The sequence below is a fragment of the Limanda limanda genome, chromosome 1 (assembly GCF_963576545.1).
Source record: "Limanda limanda chromosome 1, fLimLim1.1, whole genome shotgun sequence".
Taxonomy (NCBI): domain Eukaryota; kingdom Metazoa; phylum Chordata; class Actinopteri; order Pleuronectiformes; family Pleuronectidae; genus Limanda; species Limanda limanda.
This window is the reverse complement of record NC_083636.1, coordinates 14957584-14981880: the sequence shown is the minus strand read 5'-3', so window position 1 is coordinate 14981880 and position 24297 is coordinate 14957584. Positions and strand designations below refer to the sequence as shown.

The window sequence follows — 24297 nt, the reverse complement described above, 5'->3', positions numbered from 1 at the left end:
TCGGGTGATGATAATGGCTGCGGTTTTCTTCATATTCCCTCATATTTCCTCCCTTTCACCTCTAATTCACTACTTTTGATTTTACCTAAACTTTCCCTCTTTTCCTTTTTTCTCCTCGTCCATCCTCCCCTTCGCCCTGCCTCTCCTCTTCCAGTAATCGTTAACCTCATTGGTCTCTCTGATTAGAGGCAGATGAAAACACTCTTTCTGTGCGTGCATGTGTGCGCACGCGAATCAGCATTCGCTCCCTGTGGCGGTGAGTGATCCTCGGCTTAAGCAGTTTGGAAGTTGTCATTCATGCATATGCGTGTGGTTAGGTGATGAGCTGATAGCTATGTGAGTCACTCAGACTTATGAGACCGCAGCGGTCACAACCATAACTAGTGTGTGTTTAACCAGCACTCAGGACGGTAAATGGAATGCAAGTGAGAATTTAACTCCAAACAATGAGAATATTTAATTCAATTAAGATCTGTCTGCGTCGCTGCATAGTCAGACACCAAGTAATGTTGGACCTGGATGCGGATTCACAGCACATGTGTTGGAGATGTTCCGGAGGTTTGTTCACGGCCAGTTGTAATGTCTCATCCTCTGGGTCCCACCCTGTCTCCACCAGTTAGCCATTCGACTGTAACCAGGAAAGTCGCCTGGCAAGAAGAAGAAATAGCTCTATTTTTATAGGGCATTGGTGGGAAGTTCATTCGTTTTACTTGATCGGGAATTCTTGAGTCCTCGGAGGCAGATGGAAATCCGATCGTGTGATTTGTGAGTCTTTTTGCAGCTTGTTCCAGTCGCAGGAAGCAGCACATCGGAATGAGGAGTGTCCAAGGTTTTGACTCTGGGGAGGTCTTAGGCGAGATGTGACAGGGAAAGCTGCTTTTGAGGGAAACTTAGAACACACACTGTCAGATGTGGTGGATGTCAGATCAAGGATGGTTTTGTACAACGTAGGCGTACACCTCGTGAATTTTTGGGCCTAATCTACGCTGCAATCCCCAGAAGCATCCCCAAAATAACCTTTGGACCCAAAATAAATAAAGAAACCTCTTGATAACGAAGGGGAGAAAACTCTTATAGAAAACTGAGCATAGCGTTCGTTCAGGCAGGTCACAAAGTCAAGCTCAGCCACAACCCAGTGTACGTGCACTGTGAGTAGCAGATCTTTATGCCGGCCTAATGGCCCAGATGATCCCCTCCTAAGCTTAAAATTGTCCTAGCTCATATTGTGCACTTTATTTAAGATGCTTTAGCTGCCTGCCCTTTTTCCTGCATCCACTGAAAAAGCCATTTTGCAACCCACCTCCACCCAAGCACCTTCTTTTCATACTGAATTTGACCCAATCACTGTCATTGCTGCCTGCTCTGTTCTGTGCCTGGGTCTTTTAGCTGTTGTTCTCAGAACCTTAATGCGGGGGGTCCCAGAACAGAGCCACGCTGCCAAATATACGTTATTGCAATTATTGAAATCAAATACATTTTCACAAAAGTGGTCATCACTGAATTAGAGATGTTGTATGTTCCAAGTTTCTAGAGCTCAAAGTAACTGTAAATGTCAGAAAATTGTGAAAAACTGTAATCTCAATTGACCAGAGTCAGAGAGTTTGTTTTATCAAAGCAAACAGTCCAAAAATAATCAATTTGCAATGATTTAAAACACACAAATACTGTCTCTGCAGAGGCTGGATTTGATTTACGTTTTGTGTTTTTAATCACGTTTGCCATCGTAGGGTTGCACGTCCATCACTTTGGTCCAGACTAAAATAGCTCAACCATTTTTGGTTGGATTGCTGTAAAATCTTTTATTGTCATTCATGGTCTTTGACTTCCCCTGAGCCCCTGACTTTACTTCTAGCATCACCATGAGGTTCACATTTGTGGTTTGGAGTGAATTGTCTCCGTAACCTTTTGGAGGATTTGCAGATGTTCCTCCCAGGATGAATACTTTGTCTGTGGCCAAAGGCCCACAATACTATTGAAATTCCCTTCCCCATTCTTTTTTTTTATTGACTCCATCTTTAATAAATGCTGCATTAACCCACTCTAAAACTATCTATACTGTCTTGTCGTTGCACGCTTTCTCTCTGTAGGACTCCCTCCGTCATAAAGAGGACCGCATCGAAGAGCTGGAGGAGGCGCTGAGGGAAAGCGTTCAGATCACAACAGAGCGGGAGCTGGTGCTCGCCCAGGAGGAGCATGCACGCGTCCACTCCGAGAAACAGGTACTCTCTCACGCTATAGCAAATAAACACACAACACCCGCATTGCCTACGATTCCTTTTCCCTACCAATAAATGTGTGAACCAAATCTTTCCTTTAACTCAAACCCTTTAAGCTGCTTTTTTTTTAATTCACGTAGTCACAATCGTCCTCATTTCTGTCCTTTGGGGACATTTGGACGGACAAACAAGAAAACACACACAGACAAATATCTTAATGGCAAAATAAAAAGCCTTTTTGACATAGCTAAACAACGCCATGCCAAAAGTAGCTAATGGTGGCGGCGACACACATGCCCCGTGCCAACTGAGCTCATTCAGGTGTGGCTCTGGATGTGTGTTTGCCCAGTCACTCCTCATTTGGAGGAGAGGTAAACACGTCCCAATTTAAAGAACAGCTTGTGTTTTGTCCTCCTCGGCCGGCGACGCACAAACGGCTTTTCCTCAAACCGGGCGCGAGCCGACCACTCCAATTTGTAATCTGTTGCATCTATACTGAGACAGTAGGAAAGCTCCAAGCGGGGTTTGGAAGGGAAGGGGTCAGTGGATTCAACCTCAGACCTGTGTGTGTGTGTGTGTGTGTGTGTGTGTGTGTGTGTGTGTGTGTGTGTGTGTGTGTGTGTGTGTGTGTGTGTGTGTGTGTGTGTGTGTGTGTGTGTGTGTGTGTGTGTGTGTGTGTGTGTGTGTGTGTGTGTGTGTGTGTGTGTGTGTGTGTGTGTGTGTGTGTGTGGGGGGGGTTCTCCTGGGCACCAATGACTTAACAAGGCCACAGAGATGGGAAATGTTCCTCAGAGCCAAGATGGGTTTTGACAAGTGGGGAAAAAACAGCGTGGGCTGTAAGGATGAAAACTGCCCTGAGAAAACATGGCCCGCTGTAGCTCTTGGCACCCCCGGCTGGACTCCATTGTTATTACTGACTCTAAATGTTGGCCGTCCTCACTGGCCTTTACTTACCAGACCTCTTCTGGACAGACACGGAGAGACAGGCATGCAAACAGATGTTTTACTCTGGAGGTATTTCGCTGACGCCTTCATTCATGGTAAATGTTAATGGGCGCCACGGCAGACGTAAGTTCCAGGTAGGGTTAGGAGCAAAGACCCGTGGACGGATGTATGAAAAAGAGACGTGGCGGATGGGCGGAGCCAGACACGTGGCACATGCACCAAAGGTGAAATGAGGCTTAAACGACAAATTTAGCTTTGTTCTGCTCCGTGTGCGAAAAGGCACGTCCAAAAATCACAGAGCTTTATTTCAAATTCATGGCAAGATCCTGTAGTTTTCAGAGTTGCTAAGTACTACAGACAAACACGGTTAAAATGATGCACGTAACAGGTCCGATTTTCCTTTTGATGTAATGATGCAACTGAAAAGAAATAATATATTGGACTTTGATATTTGAATTCATGAAGCTTTGATGAAGGGTTTGAGCAAGCACAGGAAGCCAATCTGTATGTAGTACTGATCAGTGCTTTAGAGAACACTTTAATTTGATTTGATTTCATGTTGTTTCACGTCACGATCACTTGCATTTTTAAAACATAGCTAGTTTCCACCATTTGAACTCAGGGACCTTTTCAGGAACTTACCTACATGTTTTAAAGCAAGTTTAAAATTAGGCCCTTGGCTTTTGTTTCTGTTGTGTCCTTTGGTTTAGGAACTAAGTTAAATGTAAAACACAAACCTTGTGGCTATGCACAGCTTCAGGAGAAAGTGCTATTTACAATAGGATGAGGGATGGACATTTCAGATTTAAATTAAACAGCCATAAACATGTAACGAAAAAAAGAGAAGGAGTTTGGAAATTGGACGGATGAGAAATACATTTCAAGCCTTTTTATCACAGTTAAAATAATGAACACTGAGTATATCATCACAGTTTTGGCGATACGTATTAATTGCTCCTTTCTACCTTTGTACTTAATTAATTGTACAGTACATACTGTATATCAGTATTACACCAGGAGTTAATGTACAATAATACACGATTCTCTCTGTTTTGTTGTTCTTTTAATTTGCCGTCTTTTTATTGGAGACTAATCCGCCTTGCACTCAGGGCTCTTCGCGAACAAGCAAAAATACACAGAGGCCACTTTTATCTTCCTGTGTCTCCATAGTTACTGGAACAATTTAATCAAATGTTTCATACAGTAGTAACCTATGGTGTGATTTTAACGTCCCAAAACAAAGATGTATCAGAGCCTTAAACCTCGAAGATTGTGTAGTGAGGGAAAGATAAAAAAGTCACTTCCAACATGTTTATCCTCCTGAAGCGGACTGCGGTTTAATTTGTTTAGAGCCATTTGTGCCAAGCTATCACTTTTAATTTATCAGCGCTGTATAGAAATACTTGAAAAAGCCAGAAGTGGCAGCTTTAATTAGACAGACTCGAGGCCATTTAGGCCAGGACAGGGTGCTGGAGAGCGTCCTCCTACTCAAATGCTTGAGTGAAGGAGGAAGGAGCTGGAACGTCAGCGTGCGGTGAACGAGTGGAGATGGCAGCCAAGCTCTCACCCAACATCAACAGCGCTAACTCAGCCTTTCAGCGCACACAAACACACACGCACATACACGTGTGTGCGCCCACACTCGCAGACAGGATAGTAATACACAAGACAGTGGTCCACATACATACATTTCTCCAGACGCGCAAACATGGCGGAAAGAAGTGCTAACTGCTGTTTAAACAGTGCACGGACTGGGCACAACATGGCATTCAGCGGGCGCCAGATGGACACGGCTCTCTAACGGGAAAGGTGTCTCGATATACACTAGTCAAATTATAAATAAATATTTTTGTGGCCCTGTTTTACGACCACGTCACTGCAATTAATGTTTCACATAATGATTCATAAAATGATGACAGAGGGAGAGACAATTTCCGACCTTAATGAGGACGGCGTGTGTAAAAGAACACACACATTTTACAGCATTTGCACACACACGCACGCACACCGTTAATATGCAGCCATTTATTGACAGATCCTGTGTGTGTGTGCGCGTGTGTGTGCGTTTGTTCCATGGACAGCAAAAATTGTTGACCACATGAAATTATATTCGACCTATTCTGCTCGCCATGAGTCACTAGTGTACATGTGATCAAAAAAGGTGTATGTGTGAGACAGAGTGGTGAGGCAACAGTGACACACTCCATCTGTCTTCTGCTCTCCAGCTTTCCGTCTTTTATTAACCACATAATTTTAATTGTTGAACCCGGTGCACTTCCTTCTTCTTTAATTTCTTTCACTCGAAATGCGTTTGAAGTCGCTCTTACACACAAACACATACTTGTTCAGAAGACTGAAGGGATTGCTGTCCTCTCCTCCTCTCCTCCTGCTCTCCTTCTTTTCCAGCCGGGCCCGGTCACTCCTCACCCCTCCCTGCATCCCTCCATCCCTCAGTCTCTACATCTCTGATGTCGGCCAAAGGCTTTTCTCTCCTCTTTCTCCCTTTCTCTTTCCTTTAGGTTCCTGTCATCTATTCCCTCTTTTCCCTCCTAACCTCTCCTCCTCTTTGTGTCTCGTCTGAATTGCAGTTTTAACACTGCTTGTGTTGCTGAGTGCAACTTACTGCACTGTCTGCACTTTCTTTCATCTGACGTATTTGTCTCTCCTTTTTCCTCCTTTGCTGTACAGCTTGTTTTTTCACTTGAGCATTTCTTACAGCTTTTCTCTTTTTCTCTGCTTCTCCTCCCTGTACATATCTCTCTTATCTCCTCTTCACCTTTATTTGGGCCCTCTACATTCTTTATACTTCCATACTTTTCAACACCCATCCTGCTGCCTATTCTTTTATTTATCTTTCCCCCTTTTGTCCTCTTTTGTTCTTTCCCATTTTCTGTATTCCTTTTTTCTCCTCTTCCTTCCTTACTTCTGTCTCTCATCCATTTTGGACCTCTCCTCACTGTCAACACCCCCTTCCCTTGCTCTCTTTTCTCCTGTCTTTCTCTCTCTCTGCTTTTTGTACGCAGCTGTCTCACATTCCACTTCATGAGTTCACCACAGCCGGCTTTAGGTGGTCAAAGGTAACAAACAAACATCCCAAATGGCATTTCTATATGTTCACCATTCATTCTTCACTTTTCATTCCACTCTGTCACATTTTTATTTCACTGAAGGACATAAAAACTTCTGCAACGGCTTTTTTACCCTCACCAAGGAGGCTATGTTGTTTGTTGGACTATATTTAGCAGGATTACACACAAACTGGTGGAGGGATGGGGTCTGGGAAGAACACATACAATTTTGGTGAAGATGTGGATTAAGGGGCAGATACAGGAATAGTTTTTTTTCCCTTTATCAACATATTCATAATGGTTTTCTGGGAATAATGTGCAGATCTTGATTTACCACTGTTTAGGACTGTGTATTTGGGTCAAAATTGGTGAATATGTTAAAAACAATTATCACAATGTTAAAGAAAGTAAAAAAAAATCTAATCTGCATGTAAAAAAACACTTGTAAGTAGTTTTTGTACAATCCTGCTAATGAAGAACAGAAATCACAACCTCCTTGGTGAAGATAATAAGTCTGTTTTATCCTTATTAAAGGCCTGTGGAGATACAGTAAAAAAAATTGCTCAAAGAATCACCTGAGGTCCAAATGTTTGTGGTGCACTAAAGTCAGAAGATAAAAAATGTAACCTCTCAGTGGAATCGTCTGGAACCACCTGGAGATCATGATGGGAAATACAGGACGACCGAATCTCAATGATGTCTAAAGAGCCAACATCCAGTTCATTCAAGGAAAGTCTATTGGCCACTTTGGAATTGGTGGGGACGAATTCCGACAGAACGGGAAAGCAGAAGTCTTGGAAAAAGGATTAAAATGGAAAGAAATAGTAAAATCCATGAACATTGAGAAAAATCCTCCACCTTGAATTAAAGGCCTGGCCTCATTTTTTTTATTATTCTAAAGGGAAGACTCTTTATTTTGTCCTTGTCCCAGTTTCTTTGTGAACAGCTGCTTTCAGATTCAGCTTCTGTTCAGAGTTTTTACTTTTTGTTTCTGCGGATACCATCTGTTTTTTTCGAGCAATTAAATCAAATGTTTCCTTTTTAAATAGTTTAAATCCTTTTCTGTTGTCTGTGGGTTTGATGTTTTTGTTCTTCTTTCTTTCTGCTTCAGCACCACAGATTCAAAGTGTGCATGTGTGTGTGTGTTTAAATAACATGCTGAGAAAGGAACATTCATGAGAGAAAACAACAAGGAAAGAACTGAAATGTTTGATGATTTGCGATGAAGCATTTCATTTAAAAATATTTCAAAGCGCTTACACACACACACACACACACACAAACAAACAATAAATATACATTAAGGCCGGCGATATAAAAGTGGAAGACATGAGAAAGTAATGTTTTCTAATGTATGTGTCAGGTGGAGGACCTGCTGGTTGCCATGGAGAGGGTGAAACAGGAACTGGACGTGATGAAGGCCAAGCTGTCATCGACTCAACTCTCACTGGCCGAGAAGGAAGGTCACCTGACCGCCCTGCGGGCCGAGAGGCGGAAGCACCTGGAGGAGGTTCTGGAGATGAAGTGAGAACACAGAAACACACATTTCAATACTTTTATTTTAATGTTAACATGTAAACCAGCTCAACAGCAACTTCCAGTTATACCTAAAGGTTTTTCTCTCTGGCTCCTACATTCATTTAAATGTCCCATTTTAGGAATGGACATTTTCTCACTCAATCATTCTGAATTCCAGATACTTACAATCGCCTCATGTGATACTGATGAGCCAAAAGATTAAGTATAATGTTATTTATGAAACTCATATTAAAGTATAACTCAACTTCATCTCATCATTCCTCATTTTAATGCAGGCCACAGGCTGATCGTTTGATATTCCCCCTGTAAAATGACACATAGCCTAAAATTACTACTTCATTCTTGTGAAATTACGACTTTATTCTTGAAATCTCAGATTTTGCTTCTTAAACATGGCCCTAATAGTCCTCTAGTGTTTCACTGGCTGTTCTCGCCTCTTGGTTTATGTACATTAACATTTCCAACCAGTTATCATCTCTCAAAGTCAGACTTGACCTTTCACACTTTCCCTCAAATTAGCAACTCTTATGATATCTCCAGTAGTTTCCCTTGTCGCCTCAGTGTTCCCGGAAGGTTCTCAGTGCTCGTGATGATCTTCACCCCACACCTCATCAACTCTCCTCTCAGTCCTTCTCTCTTCCCTTTCTTCTTTTATCTCCTCTCTCTTTCTCTCTGCACTTTTAAAGTCATAGACCTAAGTAGCGTGCTAATGCAATAACCATGTTCCCGCCGTACAACTCTTCAAATGATTGATTACTTGCACAGACACACACTCATACACACACACACACACACAGTACATCAGTGTAAAAATGTAATGCAATTTTAATAGATGGGTTTGCGTTTTTTTAAGTGCGGCTAAACGGGGTCCAGCAGTCCAGTGATTCTCCGTATTTTCTGCTGTTTTACATGCTAGCAGAGACCTTACAATGTGGTGTAATTTAGTGGAACGAATCGAAAAAATTGAAGCCAAGAAGAATGTCCGTGTTAGCATGTCCTGCCTGTTTAAACACGCCGTGGGGCATCATGGCATCATGGGAAAATGAGGGTATGCACTGTGATTTAGGTTTCCTGCGCTGTTCCGTTGACATTTTCTAGCAACATTGAATTTCTTTGCATCAGGAGAGAGATATAAAGTGTGTTCGTTACGTGTATGTGTGTGTTTTTGTGTGTGTGTGTTTTTGTCCAGCCGTATGTCCATTCACAGCCCAGGTGAGCAAGTTATTGGCCATTTTATCACCGTAGTAACAACCCGTGCGATTATTACAGGCATCAGCGCTTCAGAATGCGTGGCCTTGTTTCCATGGGTGAATTTGTGTGCGTGTGTGTGTGTATCACATGTGCACACACAGATACACAGATAGACGTGTGCTTGATTGTCTTATTTGTGTCAGGACATGTCCACGCTTCCTTTTCCGACGTTATTGCCTCCATGATGAATATTTATACAGGAACACGGGCGAATTACACGTATACATGCTCCCTTACTTAACACACACAATGCAACTTAATGCATACACACACACAAACAAACACACACACACACACAGACCACATGCATGATGAGATTTATCAGTCTCCAGCGGGCGGTGCAATCTGTGCTATCATTTAACTTCTCTGTCCCTGCGGCCCACTGACTGTATATACTCTGAACTCTGACTGTGTTTCCACTGGATCATACAGAGACCCAGATGTTTACTCCGCTGCCTGTCTCTGGTGTTTCTGCAGCAGCTGCACACACGGCGCTGCCCTCCTGTGTGACAGATACTGTACGTGTGACTTATACATATATTCATCGTGTGATTGCATATATAAGAAATTACATCCTTTTTTCATCCAAACTTGTATTTCTTTAACTCTAAAGCACTTTGGCTCAACTCCTGTTGTTTTTAATGTGCTATATAAATAAGCTTGACTTGACATAACCTCTTTTATGTTTTTGCCCAATAGAACTAAAGCAAAAGTTAACTTTTAGTCTTATTCACCGCCGTGCGTCATATTCAGGATGGTTAGATTCATTTGTGTCCTTATTGGGGCCAATTTATTGACGTACGAAATAGTACATCTGTAGACGGGTAGATTAAGAGGTACAAAAAGTTTCCTTTCCTTCGCTTTAAATCTTAAACTCTCTGGCGGCAGGCCTTGTAGAAAAGTTTGTTTCTCTTTTTCCCTCTCTGAGCTCATACTTACGTTTTTAGGATATCAATTATTTACTGTTGGTATGCTTGTCTGCGTTGGCCAGCACTTTTCTCTTCACTTGTGTTTTTTTGCTACCAAAGCTACTATTTTCTTCTGTTTCCGCTCGTGTCGTCTGTGGTTTTCTGATTAATAGCAACTCACCCAAAAACACAGAGGGAATTCCTCTTTGAAATGCTCCGCTTGAATTCCCCTGCAGACGAATTGTCACATTCATATGTGATAATTTAACAACTTACTGGAAAGAAAGCACAGCGCTCTCCAGCTCTCCAGCTCTGCCTTTGCATAATTCATGATATTTTTCAGGCCGCAGTAGGATATGCTTCTCACATATCTGGGATGTAGTCTATTTTCTTCTCAGCTAACCCTCAGTGAGAAGTTTAGATGTTTCAGGTAGCTGCTGGTTGTCTCGCTGTGAGTTATATGCATGACGCCACCGCTCATATTTTTCACAAGACATTAGGGTTTGGTCAGCGAGGACGTCATTTCTCTCTGGCTTTCTCCCACATGTAAAACATGAGATGTTTAAGGTGGCTGTGTCCTGTGTGTCCATATATCTCAGTGTAATGCACATGAAACTGTCTCCGTGCACGCAGGCAGCCGTAACTCTTTGGGGTTTGATGTCTGATTTGCTGCCCAGTTCTACATTGGTGTAAGGTTTAATGTTACTGTAAGACATGATATATGATACGGCATGTTTCCGAGGTTTCTGGAACAGACATAGAATATATTAACACACACTCCCATGCAGTATTCAGAGTACAGCTGCAAGAGCGCACAAACTGACATTGTGTCTCGTTTTCTATTCTTCTCTTGTTTCCCCCTTCCTCTTATTGCCACACATACACACGCACACACACACACACACACACACACACACACACACACACACACACACACACACACACACACACACACACACACACAAGCACACTGTAACGTTTTCCTTCCTTAAATACTCGTTTTCAATCTTCGTTCCTTGGTGTGTTTCCAATTTGTCCAACAACGCACAATAATAAAATAAAAAATTCTGGGATACACACATCCACAAACATGCAAATACACACTAATAACATCACTATAAACACTCTGATCCAGAGATGTGAAAATACACAGACAGAACTACACACGGATACACACATCTGCCCTGCAGGGCTCCAACATGCGACTGTTCCCACTGATAAATCATCTGCAGCGACCCTCAAACATGCAAGCTCACTCATAAAGCACACAGACATATTTTCTTTGTGATATACATTAAATACGGACATGCTAGTTCTCTTCCCAGCCTTGTGTATGCACATGTGTCGTCATGTGTTTGGAGAGTTTAGGGTAAGCAGGTGTCTGTGCGGAGGAATGCGCTGACGGTGTGTGTGTGTAGCAGTGGGGTGTCATGTCTGAAATCCCTATCTGGATGAATTAAGGCCCATTTTATTCTCCGCTGACGTCCGACACACATCTCCACCTCGCCCCACCGCTCCCGCTCTTTCTCTCTCGCCTTTCTTTTCATGTCGGTTTCACACGCAGACACGTTAACTGTACGTCTCTGGTGTGGTTACGGGCAGGTCTGGGTTTTGGAGCCGTAACACTCAATGCAGCTCTTGTCCGACGAGACTTGATTAATGTAAAACACACGCACAGAAGATTTTGTTTGGCTTCTATGGGATTTCAAGAGGAGACAATAATCTTCTAATACGTGTTTTTTTAGGACACAGACGAGACAAGTCGTGTTGGTTTTATTTGTACAGTTTAAGATCAAAAGGTCTCTACTTATACCTTTGATTTGGATGAGGGAGAATCCGTCCAAAAGAAACATGGCTGTAAGTTGGGTTGTAATGAAAAGAACATTTCAGATATATTTTCAAGTAGTTCTTGCCATGATGACAGTTGCTTACACTTACCTCACTGAGCGTGATTAGAACACATCCTTTCAGCGTGGAAATTTCAACACTGCAAGCAAGTAAACACTCAACTTAAATGAAGCAGTTTAACTCTAACATGATTGATTATAAATTTTGCAAACACAAGATGGAATTTGAAGAACCGTTTGCAGTTTGAAACCTTGTCCTGCAGCTTTGCCTGAGAAACTTTGTTCAGGGCGAAATGACCCAAACAGACGTGGAGCACATTTTGAACAGAACTTGATTTGTGGAGGTTGTAAACTGGGTTTACAACAATAGTTGCGCTTTTGATGATTTTATATATGAAATGTGCTGATTTATTATAGCAAATGTGACAGTGACAGTTTTATTAGAATTTACTGAAGTCATTTTCCAGTGTTGAAAGAAGTACGGTTGCATTTCCAGGGAAGGAATATCATAGGAAGTTCATGTTTTACTTATCCGAACACAAAATCGTTTGAGTAAATTAATTTAAAAAAAGATGGATTTCAAAATAGTCTATTAAATTAGGTGGATATCACTTACAATTTGGCTTAGATATCTGAACAGACTGCGAGAGGACAAAGAAGTGGATGAGGAGAGAAAGGAGAGCACACAGTGGACAGAACAAAGAGAAGAAACGCATGCAAAGAGGTCAGGGCAAGAGTTATAAATTTCTTTTTGGGGGGGAGGGAGACAGTAGGAGGATAATAAAATGAAAGAAAAGAAGCAGAAATGTTTTTTTGGCCGAGGGAAAAGGAGGGAGAGCAAAGAGGAGAAAGACAGCTGTCCAACAACAACTCAGGCGAGCCAACAAAACTGCGTGATATCCCGAAGAAATTATATTACCTCCATCTCTGTCTCCCTCGCTCCTTCCGTTCATCCATCAATCTTTCAGACTACAGTGTATATTGAATATATTACCACTTATCTCACGCAACGTCCTTCCTCGCCTTTGGCACAAAACTGTCAATTTAATTTCCTGCATTTTTACTAGACAAAAACTTAATATTTAAAAAAAAATCGGAATGATTCATTTAACTTGTGAGGTTGTTATGTAGTTAATGATGCTTTAAAAACACAGAAGAATCCCAATGAAAAGTCCCTGTTGTGCAGAAACAGAGGCGTGGAGGCACTTGGTGATTTTTTGGTATGAGGCAAATGGTCAAGGCCTCGAGCAGCAGGCAACAAAGTGAGTCACATTACTTTTGTTTGTTTTGGAAGTGGGAAAATAAATCTAGTTTCTCTATCTGCATGTGGGAGGCCGCCTCAGGCTGAAAGGAACATGTGATAGTCAAGTATCAGGGGGGGATTTATTGAGCAAATAAAAAAAAAATTAAAGTCTGTTTGTGTAAACTGGAGCAGGATCTTCTGTGTGACAAAGAGTAATGTTTATCAAAAAATTAGCTTTTTGTAGATTTAAAGGAGAGAAAAATACATATAAGTATCAATGTTTTTGTTTTCAGTTGTGTGTGTATAGGTGCCCTGCTGTTTTTCCTGTTGTCTCACTCTCACACATGCTGGGTGTAGGAAGAATTTGGACAACCTTGACTACAGGAAGTCTGTTTACCCGCACTGTATTTTGAACTGCGTGCACAATTAGAGAATGAAGAAGGTCTTCCCCGTTAGCGCCTTGTCTGATGCCTCAAGGTGAACACTATAAATTCAATTTATTTCTCCTTTGCTGCTCTGTTCTCCGTTTTATCTCCCTCCCAGCCTCCCTCTCCAAACCTCAACCCTCTTCTCCCCGCACCCCTTCCGCGAGCCATCCCTCCCTTCATTCCTGCCGTTCCTCCCTCCACTGCATCCCTCACTCTGGCATTCCTTGTCCTCAATCTCTCCCATCCTCCTGTTTTCGTCTCTCTCGCTCCTTGCATCCTGCCTGCCTTGCCTCTTTCCATCCATTGTCCTCCACTCTGCAGCCTAAATTTGTCTGGAAACGTCATTATCGAGTGATTTCTGTCCGGAAGGCTGTATTTCTCTCTCTCCGTCTCTGTCTTCACTTTTGTCACTACATCGTGAATCTAATCAATGGGGGGGTGTCTGTGTGTGTGTATGTGGATTGGACAAGAGGTCTGCTCCTTACAGTCAGACAGCCGACACTAACAATATCACTACATGTGAAAATAACCCACACATGAGCACACACACAGCAGCTATCCCATCACTAACAATAGAAATACATGTTGCCTTCAGAAAAATAAATAGACACATACACAGTCACTCACAAAACCAGACAAGAAAGCATGATGTCTTAGAAACTTTCACTCCCGGAGGAATGTTTGGAGTATTACGCACACACGCACTCACACTCTCACACACATAAAAATATATTTCTAAAAACATGCATTAAAATACATCCTCCCACACAAATGCATGTACACATGCTTATGGCGGTGCACTAAACACAGAGACACGCTTTGATCCCCTCAGACGGAAATGATATTAATCCACACTGTGCCAAAGCGAGTGTGTTTGTGTGCATGAGTGTGTGCGTGTGTGTGTCAGACACACTGAAAGCTTAGTGTGACAAAAAGAGGGCACGTGGTTCTGACACTAGTCCTACGAGCTCACATCAGGCCGCCTCGCTGCACGTCTCCCTCTCTCTTTCTCGCCATCTTTCATGCGCTCTCTGCACTTGCCTTGCTCGCTCGCCCTCTTCCCTCCGTCTCGAGCTGCCTTCCTCTGTCCTCTTTGATTTAATTTTTTTTCTCTCTCTCTCTCTTCTCCCTTGTGAGCAACTGAGGGAGATTTTAGAATCAGGAAAATAGAAGCAATAAAAGATGTGCTGCAGTTAGAAGTTGCATTTAAATAACAGGGTTTTCTGAACGTCTCTGAAGCCTCGTAAATGTGATCTCTAGCTGAATATGGGACAGAGAAAGATAATCTTTTTTAGTTCTGACTTTTTGCATGATAATGTGCATTGTTATCATCCGTATTTAATGTGTAATCTGCACATGGATTTCAGCGCTTGCACCAATGAAGTCGACTGAACAAAAAAGAGGGAAAAGGGGCGAGATTTGAAACAAGGACAAAGACTCGAGAACAAGAAAGAAATGTTCAGGGACATGGACGGCGACCAAACACATCAGAACCAAAGGACACAAGTGGAAAGAAAGAACAGATAAAGTAAAAAAGGATGCGGCAAAACCAAAAACCCGCCTGTTTACCTCAAGTGATTGCAGGTTGCGTGTGCCAGGCCATCAAACAGATCATTAAACAGTAATTAAAGAGGGAAAGGGAGCGATGAAGAAGGAAAATGTATCAAAAAGTAGAAAACAAAACAAGCATTTTTTTTTTTCAACCCTCTGATTATACGTTGTGATTGCCAAACGATTACATATCTATTCTGGAAATAATAAAAGTGTAGTAGACAGACAGGCAGAGGAACTAGAGGACTTACCAGTGGCAGACTTGTGATTGGCTCATTAAATGCACAGAAAAGACTGATACACTAAAGATTCGGTCAGACTTTATTCTCCTGAATTGGAAAGTTGGCTCATTGTCAGCGAGCAAAGAAACTGAGCACATAATCATAAATGATGAATTAAACATGAAACAGCTAAAATATTAACAGTGGACTTTGTTCACGTTTCATCAAAACTCTGAGAATTAAGTCAGTCGTTTTGATTTTAACTTCCACTGAAACTTGAGATTTGAGCTTTTAAAGATGGTGAAGAATACTGTTGAAATGTAGAAGCTTCACTTCAATAAAACAAAATCAGGAAGCAGTTTTGGCGAGGTGAGGTTCAATCTTAGACAGATGAAAGTAAATGTGATTTGTTGTAAATCTACCCAAAAGGCAAAGCCAGTGACATGCTGCTTTAATTGTTGGCCTGAGATTATTGTTTATATTCGTAATTCAATAATTTCCCATATTTAAATCAGTTTTTAATATCTAATATTACGTGACATTGGAAGTGTTGTGCAGGATATGCACATATTTAATTTTATAGTTAATAGTGTAACACTAACCCTTGATGCTCTTTCTCTCTTTTTCTGCGTTTTCATGATGTTCAGCCCTTTTGTCCTCTGTGTGTATGCTACCTCTTTTTCATCTTGAGATATTCGTATTCTTTTTATTTATTTTATGCTCCTCTGCATTCATCGTGGGTTAGAGAAGTCATCAACACGCCCACTTGCTCTGTGGGAGTTTTCCTGCTGTGTCCTCTCACTCGCTCGGACATTTTCCGCACATTTAACTGCCCGAAAACATCAGGAGCGACCGACTTGGACATTTACGCTCTCACAGCCCCTCCAGAAAATTCCAGTAAGATGTCCAGACCTCAGTGTGTGTCTGAAAGCAGCTTTACTTGATCTTACTGCACCTGTCGAAGGTGTGAAGTTGCATCCAGCTTCCCTTGTTGGCCTGAATCCACTGACAATCAAAGCATCTCAGTGCATCACAGAGTTGAGGTGTACGACAGAGAATATCTATGGATTTCACAGATCTGCCACTGTCATGTTGTCGGTTGGAGCGTATCTCTGATGCTTTGACAAACGTGTGTGTGAGTCGCAGGTGTCCGGTTCTGCGACTGGTTCAAGGTACAGGAGTGAGCTTGTGCTGACAGATTGTAAGCAGATGTCTTGGTCTCTGTAGCAAGGCGTAGAAATTGATTTACTGTATGGAACCGCAGTGAAGACAAAGCTGCATCTTTAGTCACACTTCTTAGTGTGTGTGTGTGTGTGTGTGTGTGTGTGTGTGTGTGTGTGTGTGTGTGTGTGTGTGTGTGTGTGTGTGTGTGTGTGTGTGTGTGTGTCTGTGTGTGTGTGTGTGTGTGTGTGTGTGTGGTCCCATGAAAAGAGCAAACTCCCACAGACCATGGATAATGCAATTTTACACCTTTCTTATTAGTCACAGTGTGTGTTTTTAAATGTGTGTGTGAGAGAGAGAGTTGCAGGCAGAGAGAGAAGGAGGTGAGGGAGCGAGGGAAGCCAGCGTTTCTTATAGAGAAAAAAGTCAGCGAGAAAAAGGGGAAATGTGTCAAGAACAGATCCTCATTCTGTCATGCAGTAGTCCCACCTGCCCTCCTCTGTCTCTCTCTCTCCCTCTCTCTCACTCCTCATCCTCTTACTGCCTTTGTCTCTCGGCCTCCCTTTTCCTTTACTCCATCCCTCCCTCCCTCTATCCGTTCCTCTCTCCCCCTTCACGTCTCTTTGATTTGTTTTCCCTCCAAATCCTCCAGTTATTTTATTCCCTTTCCTGTCAGTGCTGTTTCTTTCTGTCAATGTGTGTGTGTGGGTGTGTGTGAGTGAGTGTGTGTGTGGGTGTGTGTGTGTGTGTGTGTGAGTGTAAGCCTTCTTGCTGTTTTTCTTTAAGCCTCTCTGATGTACAACAGCTCCTTGAGGGGTGCTTTTCTCTCCCTCTCAAACACACACACACACACACTTATCCTGTGCACCAGCTTTAACCTATTTCCCTAACTCTCTTTTTCGCTCTCTCACTTTTTCCAATTCTCTCTGATGGTCTCTCATTCATCTCTCTCCATACTAAATCATTTATGTCCAGCATCTCTGACCCACTTCCATGATGGGGTTAACACACACACACACACACACACACACACACACACACAGACACACAAACAGAGTCAGCTTTCAGAAAGATCTCACCCAAAAAACCCTGCTGTTCTCATTGTGTTATTATACATTGTACAACGGGCTACTTTAATCTTAGGAGCATTAGTCAAAGATAAAACAAATCTTCTTCCAAATCACGACCTGGCTGCTGTTTGCAAATCCCTTTTACACAGCCTCCTCCGTTATAATCAACAAGTAAAGTTTCCAGATCACCAACACATTTTGGCTTTTGGCAATGAATAAAAGCAGAAGAGGCCATTAGCTGTAATTATTGATAATCGTTTTATCATTAGCCTTTATTCAATTGTACCATTTTCTCTCATGTGTTTCATGTAGCCCCTCAGAGCAATCTTAACGGTTTCAATGCCCATAACAACGGTGGAAGGTGTCAATCATTTTCTCAAACAACTGCTGTTACGATCCGACGTAGCTTTGTGTTGGCGCGTTTGCAGGAGGGAGAGCAGCAGTGGATGGTTTACTATAAACCAAGGCTTTATTGGCTATCATTGCTTTGATGCTGCACATATGGCAGGCCAGCACGAACAAATGTTTCATAAAACCTGCTCTGATCTGTGTATTCATTGCTCTCTTTTCCCTCGTAGAGCCATAAAGGCCTGTGTGCGTGTGTGTGTTTGTGTGCGTGCGTGTGTGTGCGTGTGTGTGTGTTCAAAGATGGTAACATTTTAAAGAGAGGCCTCTAGCTTCATTCCTCTCGCTTAGTTTCTTGCTTTGCTACCTTTCTCTCACTATTTGAAGGTGTGAGGCATCAACAGCAGTTCACACCTTCAATGTGTGTGTGCATGTTTGTGTTCATGTGTGTGTGTGTGGCTTTGTGTGTCTGTGTGTGTGTATAAGGTAGAGAAAGAGAGAGTCAGCGTGGTGTAGATGAGAGTAGGATTGAGGCCCGGTGCTGGCTAGTTGTCTGCCATAGGACAGAAGCTGTCAGCTGAGAGGAAAAATGATACTCTGCAGGGGCCCACTTTAGAGAGCCCTAAACTAAACTAAAGTGTGTGTGTGTGTGCGTGTGTGCGTGTGGGTGGTGGTGGTTGTGGTGGTGAAAACAGAGGTAGGAATCAGAAATGGTTTAATTTTATCTTCACACATTCAAGCAGATGATGCAGAGTCATGAACACCAGAGCCATAGAGACGCTTGTGTGTTTGTGTTAGCATGCGTGTGTGTGTGTGTGTGCCTCTAGGCAGCATTAGCTACCACTGAGAGCCAGCTGTGCCCTCCTGTACCTCAGTCTTCTCATCTTTCCTCAGCTCTTTTCTCGTTCTAAAATCACCTTTTTCTCCTATTCACTTTAAAAAATAATATTCCTGTCTCTCTCTCTCTCTCTCTCTCTCTCTCTCTTTCATCCTTTTCTTTTTCAACTTTTTAAGGAAAAGCTACAAATGCCCTTAATGATGTATAAACAAATATTTTTTTTTTTGCAGAACATACTGTCTATTGTGATCTTCTGAACACATCCTCAGTGTTGTCATCTTTTTTAAATAAATATTTATATATTTATATCTCATGTATCCCCCCCCAAGCTGCACAGCTAAGGTTGATCTGACCTCAGCTTGTATCCAGGTGCCCCCCCCCCCCCCCCTCACTCCCCTCTCCTGTCATCTTTTAAGAATCCCTCTACATCTTGAATTATCTTTTCTTTAGTCAGCATGTTTTCGGTCAAAGATTAAATTCAAGCAATTGTCCAGAGGGACGTTGAGCTCCAGTCTTACAATACAAAGACTGAGTTTAGTTTTCAGGTGATTGCTTATTTGTTGCTGGTTGCTTTACAATGCTCTCCATGCTTACCAACAGCACCCATGCTCCAAAATTGTGATCACTTTCCTCTGCAGATCTTGTGATTTTGTGTCCAGATCCAGACTCCTCTCTGAATGAAACCGATAAATATAAATTCCTGCCACTCAGTCTGTCTGTTTTTGTATGAAGCAAACCAAAGCTCACATCGATCATGATTAAAGTAAATATAATCATCGCAGAACTGTATTTTTTTTAACTGAACCCGCTGATTTCACTCACCTCAAAACTCAATCATTCTCTCAGAATTGGTCTGAAAAGGGTTGAGTTGGTTTCGGGGGGAAAACAACTTCCTCGTCGTTTATGTAGCATTTAAAACGTTTGGGGAAATGTTTCTCTGAAGGTCAGTGTGCGGCGCGAAAACTTCCCCTTGCAAAAATGAGGTTGAGCTAGACACGCACCACGTCCTACAGGGGTTAGAGAGTAAACGCTGGCGTCCTACAAGCGGCCCCCTGTGTAACCAGAGCAGACAGTGTCACCGAAAACAATGGAGAGGCTGCTTTGTTCAGTCGGAAACAGAGAGCAGAGAGAGGGGGGATTATTTCTAAAATAGCTCTGTGTTTGTCTTAGACAGAGACTGGCCAATGTCACACAGGACTGAATCTACTTTACACACACACAGTCACACACACACTTCAATTTTACACATACAAATGCACAGGAATAAGCCTTGAATACTCATAGACAACCTGGGAACATGCACACACATACACACACACACTTGACTTATAAGTACATCCTTATAAGCAGACACACATAGAAACACATGCTGTCATAACAGAGACATACACTTATCACTGTAAGACACACCTACAAACACACACACACACACACGCACAATGTAGATTGCAGTAAAGTGTTACAGCATGAAAGAGACAACGCAGCACACACAGGAAGCTGCGTGTGTGTGTGTGTGTGAAATATGTGAGTGATCTAAGACCAGGCTTTAGTGTTTCTGATAAAGCGAGGGGCCTTAAGTGGTCTTAGGATGGAGCGAGAGCCTCCAAGTGTGTGTGTGTTGGGGTTGGGGTCAGGTGCCTGGCGTGGTTGCGTGTTTCTGCTTACTGTCTGCCTTGTCACCACGGCGATGACATCATGGCACACGACTGCCAAACGACGGAAAGAATTCCTCCTTGTCTTCTTTACAGGCGGAGGGAGAGAGGAGGTGGAGAGATAGGAGGAGTGACGACGGAGGAGTGGGGGTGAAGAGGAGGATGAGGAAGGCAGGGTGGGCGAGAGATACTGATGGAGAATGAGTTAGAGAGAGACTAAAAAGGGGGGAAGTGGCAGAGAATGGAGTTGAAAGGGACACTTGTTAAATTTACAATAACCTGTGAAAAGTCTATATAAATGTGGGGCTGTTTCACTAGTCGCCTCCATCACCACCTGTTTGAAATGAACTGGTGCAAGTTCTCTGTGAACTTTTACAGTGACTCGTCGATCGAGCGTGTTGATTGATGACATTGCGTTACTGGTTGCAAGGATCCAGCATTTTCCAATGTAGCCCCGTACTTTGGGACCCCAACTCCACCATCTAAGTACTCTCTATAATTGCATCTTACACCAAGTTTACACCACCTATAGCATAGCCAGCCACCAGGGGGCGATCAGGACAATTTTGCTTCCCTTCTGAGGAGCTGGCTTGTCTTCCATCTTTATATAATTGATGGTTTACAAACACACACACAAAACAGGTCGAACGGGCCATCAGAGCTGGAGCTGATAAGTATCCATGACAACTGCAGAGTCATTCCATCTGGGACTGAAAGATGTTTGTACCCTTTTCCCTGTGAAGACAACAGCCAGATGTTAGCGTGGGTTGTTGGTCCAGTCTGTGATACAGTGCATGCAATGCTAACATCCGATGGTTAAAGACCCTAAACAGACCCTATAAACACACAATCTTGAGACAAATGTGTCACACTTCTGAAATAAATAAGTCATTCTTGGATATGCAGTGCATAAGTACCACTACAAATAAGATCAGAGGTGCTGCTGGGACGAGTAAGTATAAGAGATAAGAGATAACATGCTTTTATTCTTCACCTACTGTTAGCAGACCTTCCTTTATCCCACTTTGCTCTCTATATGGCTCCACAAAGGAAGGACTTGAAAGCAAAGTTACAGATCTAAGGCAGCACATCCACGGGGAGCGTTTCCTCCGCACAACGCTGGCTTCGTTGCTTTTGTTATTTTCAACTGTGAGGACGCACTGCCAGCACCGCTGAGAGCATGCTATGATTTAAAGTGCCCTCTGAAAGTTGACTTATCTTTAATAAAGATTTAGCTAAAGAGTGCTGCACTTAAGAATGTTTTTTTTTTTAATGATCACATAGCATCAGCAGTAGCCACAACCAGCACATGTCGTAAGCGTGTGTTTAGCTCTGCAAGCTGAGAAGGCCGAGCAGAGAGTGTTTTAAGTGTGTGAGATGAAGGGAGCACCACGGAGAGGCCCAGAGTGAGACGAGTGCATCTGGAATAAATATCATTTTATCACTGGGGTTTATTAGCGCCATGTGCTGGCAGGTAACTCTCAGATATGGTATAAAACTGGATGCACTGTTAGCTTTAACAAGACGAATGTTCCATTAGCTTTTCTGTATGTGTGTATGTGCGTGGGTGTGCGCGTGCGTGCGTGTCCCCCCACCAGTGTTTGTCGGAAAAAGAAAGACAGTGACAGGGTTAACAGTGTCCCACAATCTCGTTGAAACAAAAACACCATAAACCCTTGAATTCTCTTTGGATTTCCTTCTTTGGTGTTGTACAATTTTTTTTATTTTCAAATGTTTATTATTGGCAAATGATAGAAATATTAAGGTCTGTCATACTTGACGTTATAATATAAAGGTACAAGATAAGACATCTTTGAAGTAGTTGCCTCATATTCACAAACTGGGAGAGTCTTACACAAATAAGCCTTTTGAGGAGTCTGACAGTGACCAGACGTCCCCGGGGAATTGATGGAGTCTGAAGTTGTTCAGCTGCCTCTGACAAGACTGCAGCAGTGCAGATGCATGATGGGACACTTGCACACTGACAGTGTGGTCAGTGAGCCTCGGCAAATAATCTGTGAGTCTTCACTTCACCAAACATGTAATCTTCATTCAGATGCTCTCATCTATGTGTGCGTGTACGTTTGTGTGTGTGTATGTGTTTGTAGTTGTGTGTGAGAGAGACAATGTAAATGTGTACTGAATAAGGACAGAATGTGAACAAAAAACATTGTGTCATACATTTGTCTTCATACATGTGTGTCTGTAACTACTGTCACATGGTGCAAGAGAGAAGTTGGTGAGGAGTATGGCCTCCTTTGCTCTGACTAAATTTCTTTACTAATATTTTCGTATTGACTGAAACATATAATCCAAAAGCTGAATCCTTTTTTTGAAAGTCACCCTCGATATTTTACAGAATTGCAAACATTCAGAGCAACAGACACTGATGTTATACATTTGTTGACTCATATGTGATGTGTTTGCATCGTTGTGTGTGTGGGTGTGTGGGTGGGTGGGGCCAGTTAATCCCTGTGGGATTGTGGGGGAAACCGCTGTGTTTTAGATTCTCTCTCTGGAGAACGGATAGAATTTTGAGAAATCAGAGCCTGGGGTGTCTCAGCGGCGGCTCAGCCAGATCTGTGGCGGATGGGATGCGGCTTGTTGCTCCCTGACCACATGGAATGCTATCTATCTGTCAGCTCGACCATTATGACAGGGGGAAGAGATAGAGAGAGACAAGCAGAAGAGGAGTATGGAAAGAACGAGCCAGAGATGTCTATACATAAGAGTGTGAACTCATATAGATAGATAGTGTTTATTCTATTCAGCCCCAAGACTTACAGATATACAGTCTGATCATTTCATAAATAAATCCAGACTTTAGAGTGTCTGTCTGTACATTAATGGAAAGTTTGTTATTCCCCCTGCAGAGAGAACAAAGTAAAAGCTGCACTACATGCAAATGTTTTGGATTTTTTTTTACTGATGTGTTTGGTATTTTTTTTCTATGGTGGGATAGATGGTGTGGAGGGAAACCAAGGAAGAGAAAGATTATACATATGACATAAGATCCCCACCATAAATGAACTGGGGACGTCTTGATTACATGGTGTGCGTCATACTTGACCACCAACAATCCTCATATTTCTGCAAAAATACACCAATTGTATCCTTCTAAATCACAATGCTGTGCTCCAATTAAGAGGACTTTCCTACATTTGTTGACACGCAATGGGTTCACCATAACATTAAAGTACACCCAAATTGGTATCCAGCCATGCAGATAGTTTTGGTTTCCTTTAGATGTCCTTCTCTGGGATTTTTCTGTCTCCACCTCATTACGAGGGAGGTGGCAGGAAGAGTGTCACAGAGGCAGCAGAATTTTAAAAACATAGGACAATAAATCTCAAACTGTCTAGATATATGTGGATGAATATGTTATTGGGGAACAAACACTACAATGTGTCTCTGAGTGAGCAAGAAAAAGCTGATAGCGCCGTCATCAGTTTTTTGCCCATCAAATGTAATCAAATCAAATTAATTCATGTCTGAAAGCAGTGCTAAATTAAAACGTGTTAATTCTAATGTGTGATTTTTTTATTTTTGCAGGCAAGAGGCGCTGCTGGCAGCAATAAGTGAGAAAGACGCCAACATCGCCCTGCTGGAGCTCTCCTCGTCCAAGAAGAAGAAAACCCAGGAGGAGGTGGCCTCTCTCAAGAGGGAGAAGGACACTCTGGTTCAGCAGCTCAAACAGCAGGTATGATTACTGGGCTGTGATAAGTACACACACACACACACACACACACACGCTGACATCCAAGTGGACGTTGAGAAAGTGCAGCACCTGTTCTAAACAGGCCTGTTTGAAATGGGTCATTTGCTTGGGACTGTGGTGTTACTGGTTTTTGTTTATTGAAACAACCTCTCACATGATTTCTAGACTCTAACAACAGTTTAAGCCATTTTCTCGGTATTAGTGGCCACAAATTTAAAATATTAAACAGCTGAAAAACAGTGTTAGGTGTGGCATGGTCCTCCCACTTAGGTTTTCTGTCCAAATACTGTATACTC

The 24297-nt window shown here is 42.5% G+C and overlaps 1 protein-coding gene across 4 annotated transcripts in view; it reads left to right on the top strand.

The window, feature by feature from the left end:
• The window catches only part of LOC132997975 (ELKS/Rab6-interacting/CAST family member 1-like), a 119271-nt gene that overhangs the window by 60685 nt on the left and 34289 nt on the right, over positions 1-24297 (top strand). For all 4 annotated transcript variants that reach the window (XM_061067515.1, XM_061067511.1, XM_061067514.1 and 1 more), the window contains 3 exons: positions 2088-2219; positions 7593-7753; positions 23836-23983. In XM_061067515.1, coding sequence (XP_060923498.1) covers positions 2088-2219; positions 7593-7753; positions 23836-23983 — 441 coding nt within the window. The remainder of the gene's footprint in view (positions 1-2087; positions 2220-7592; positions 7754-23835; positions 23984-24297) is intronic.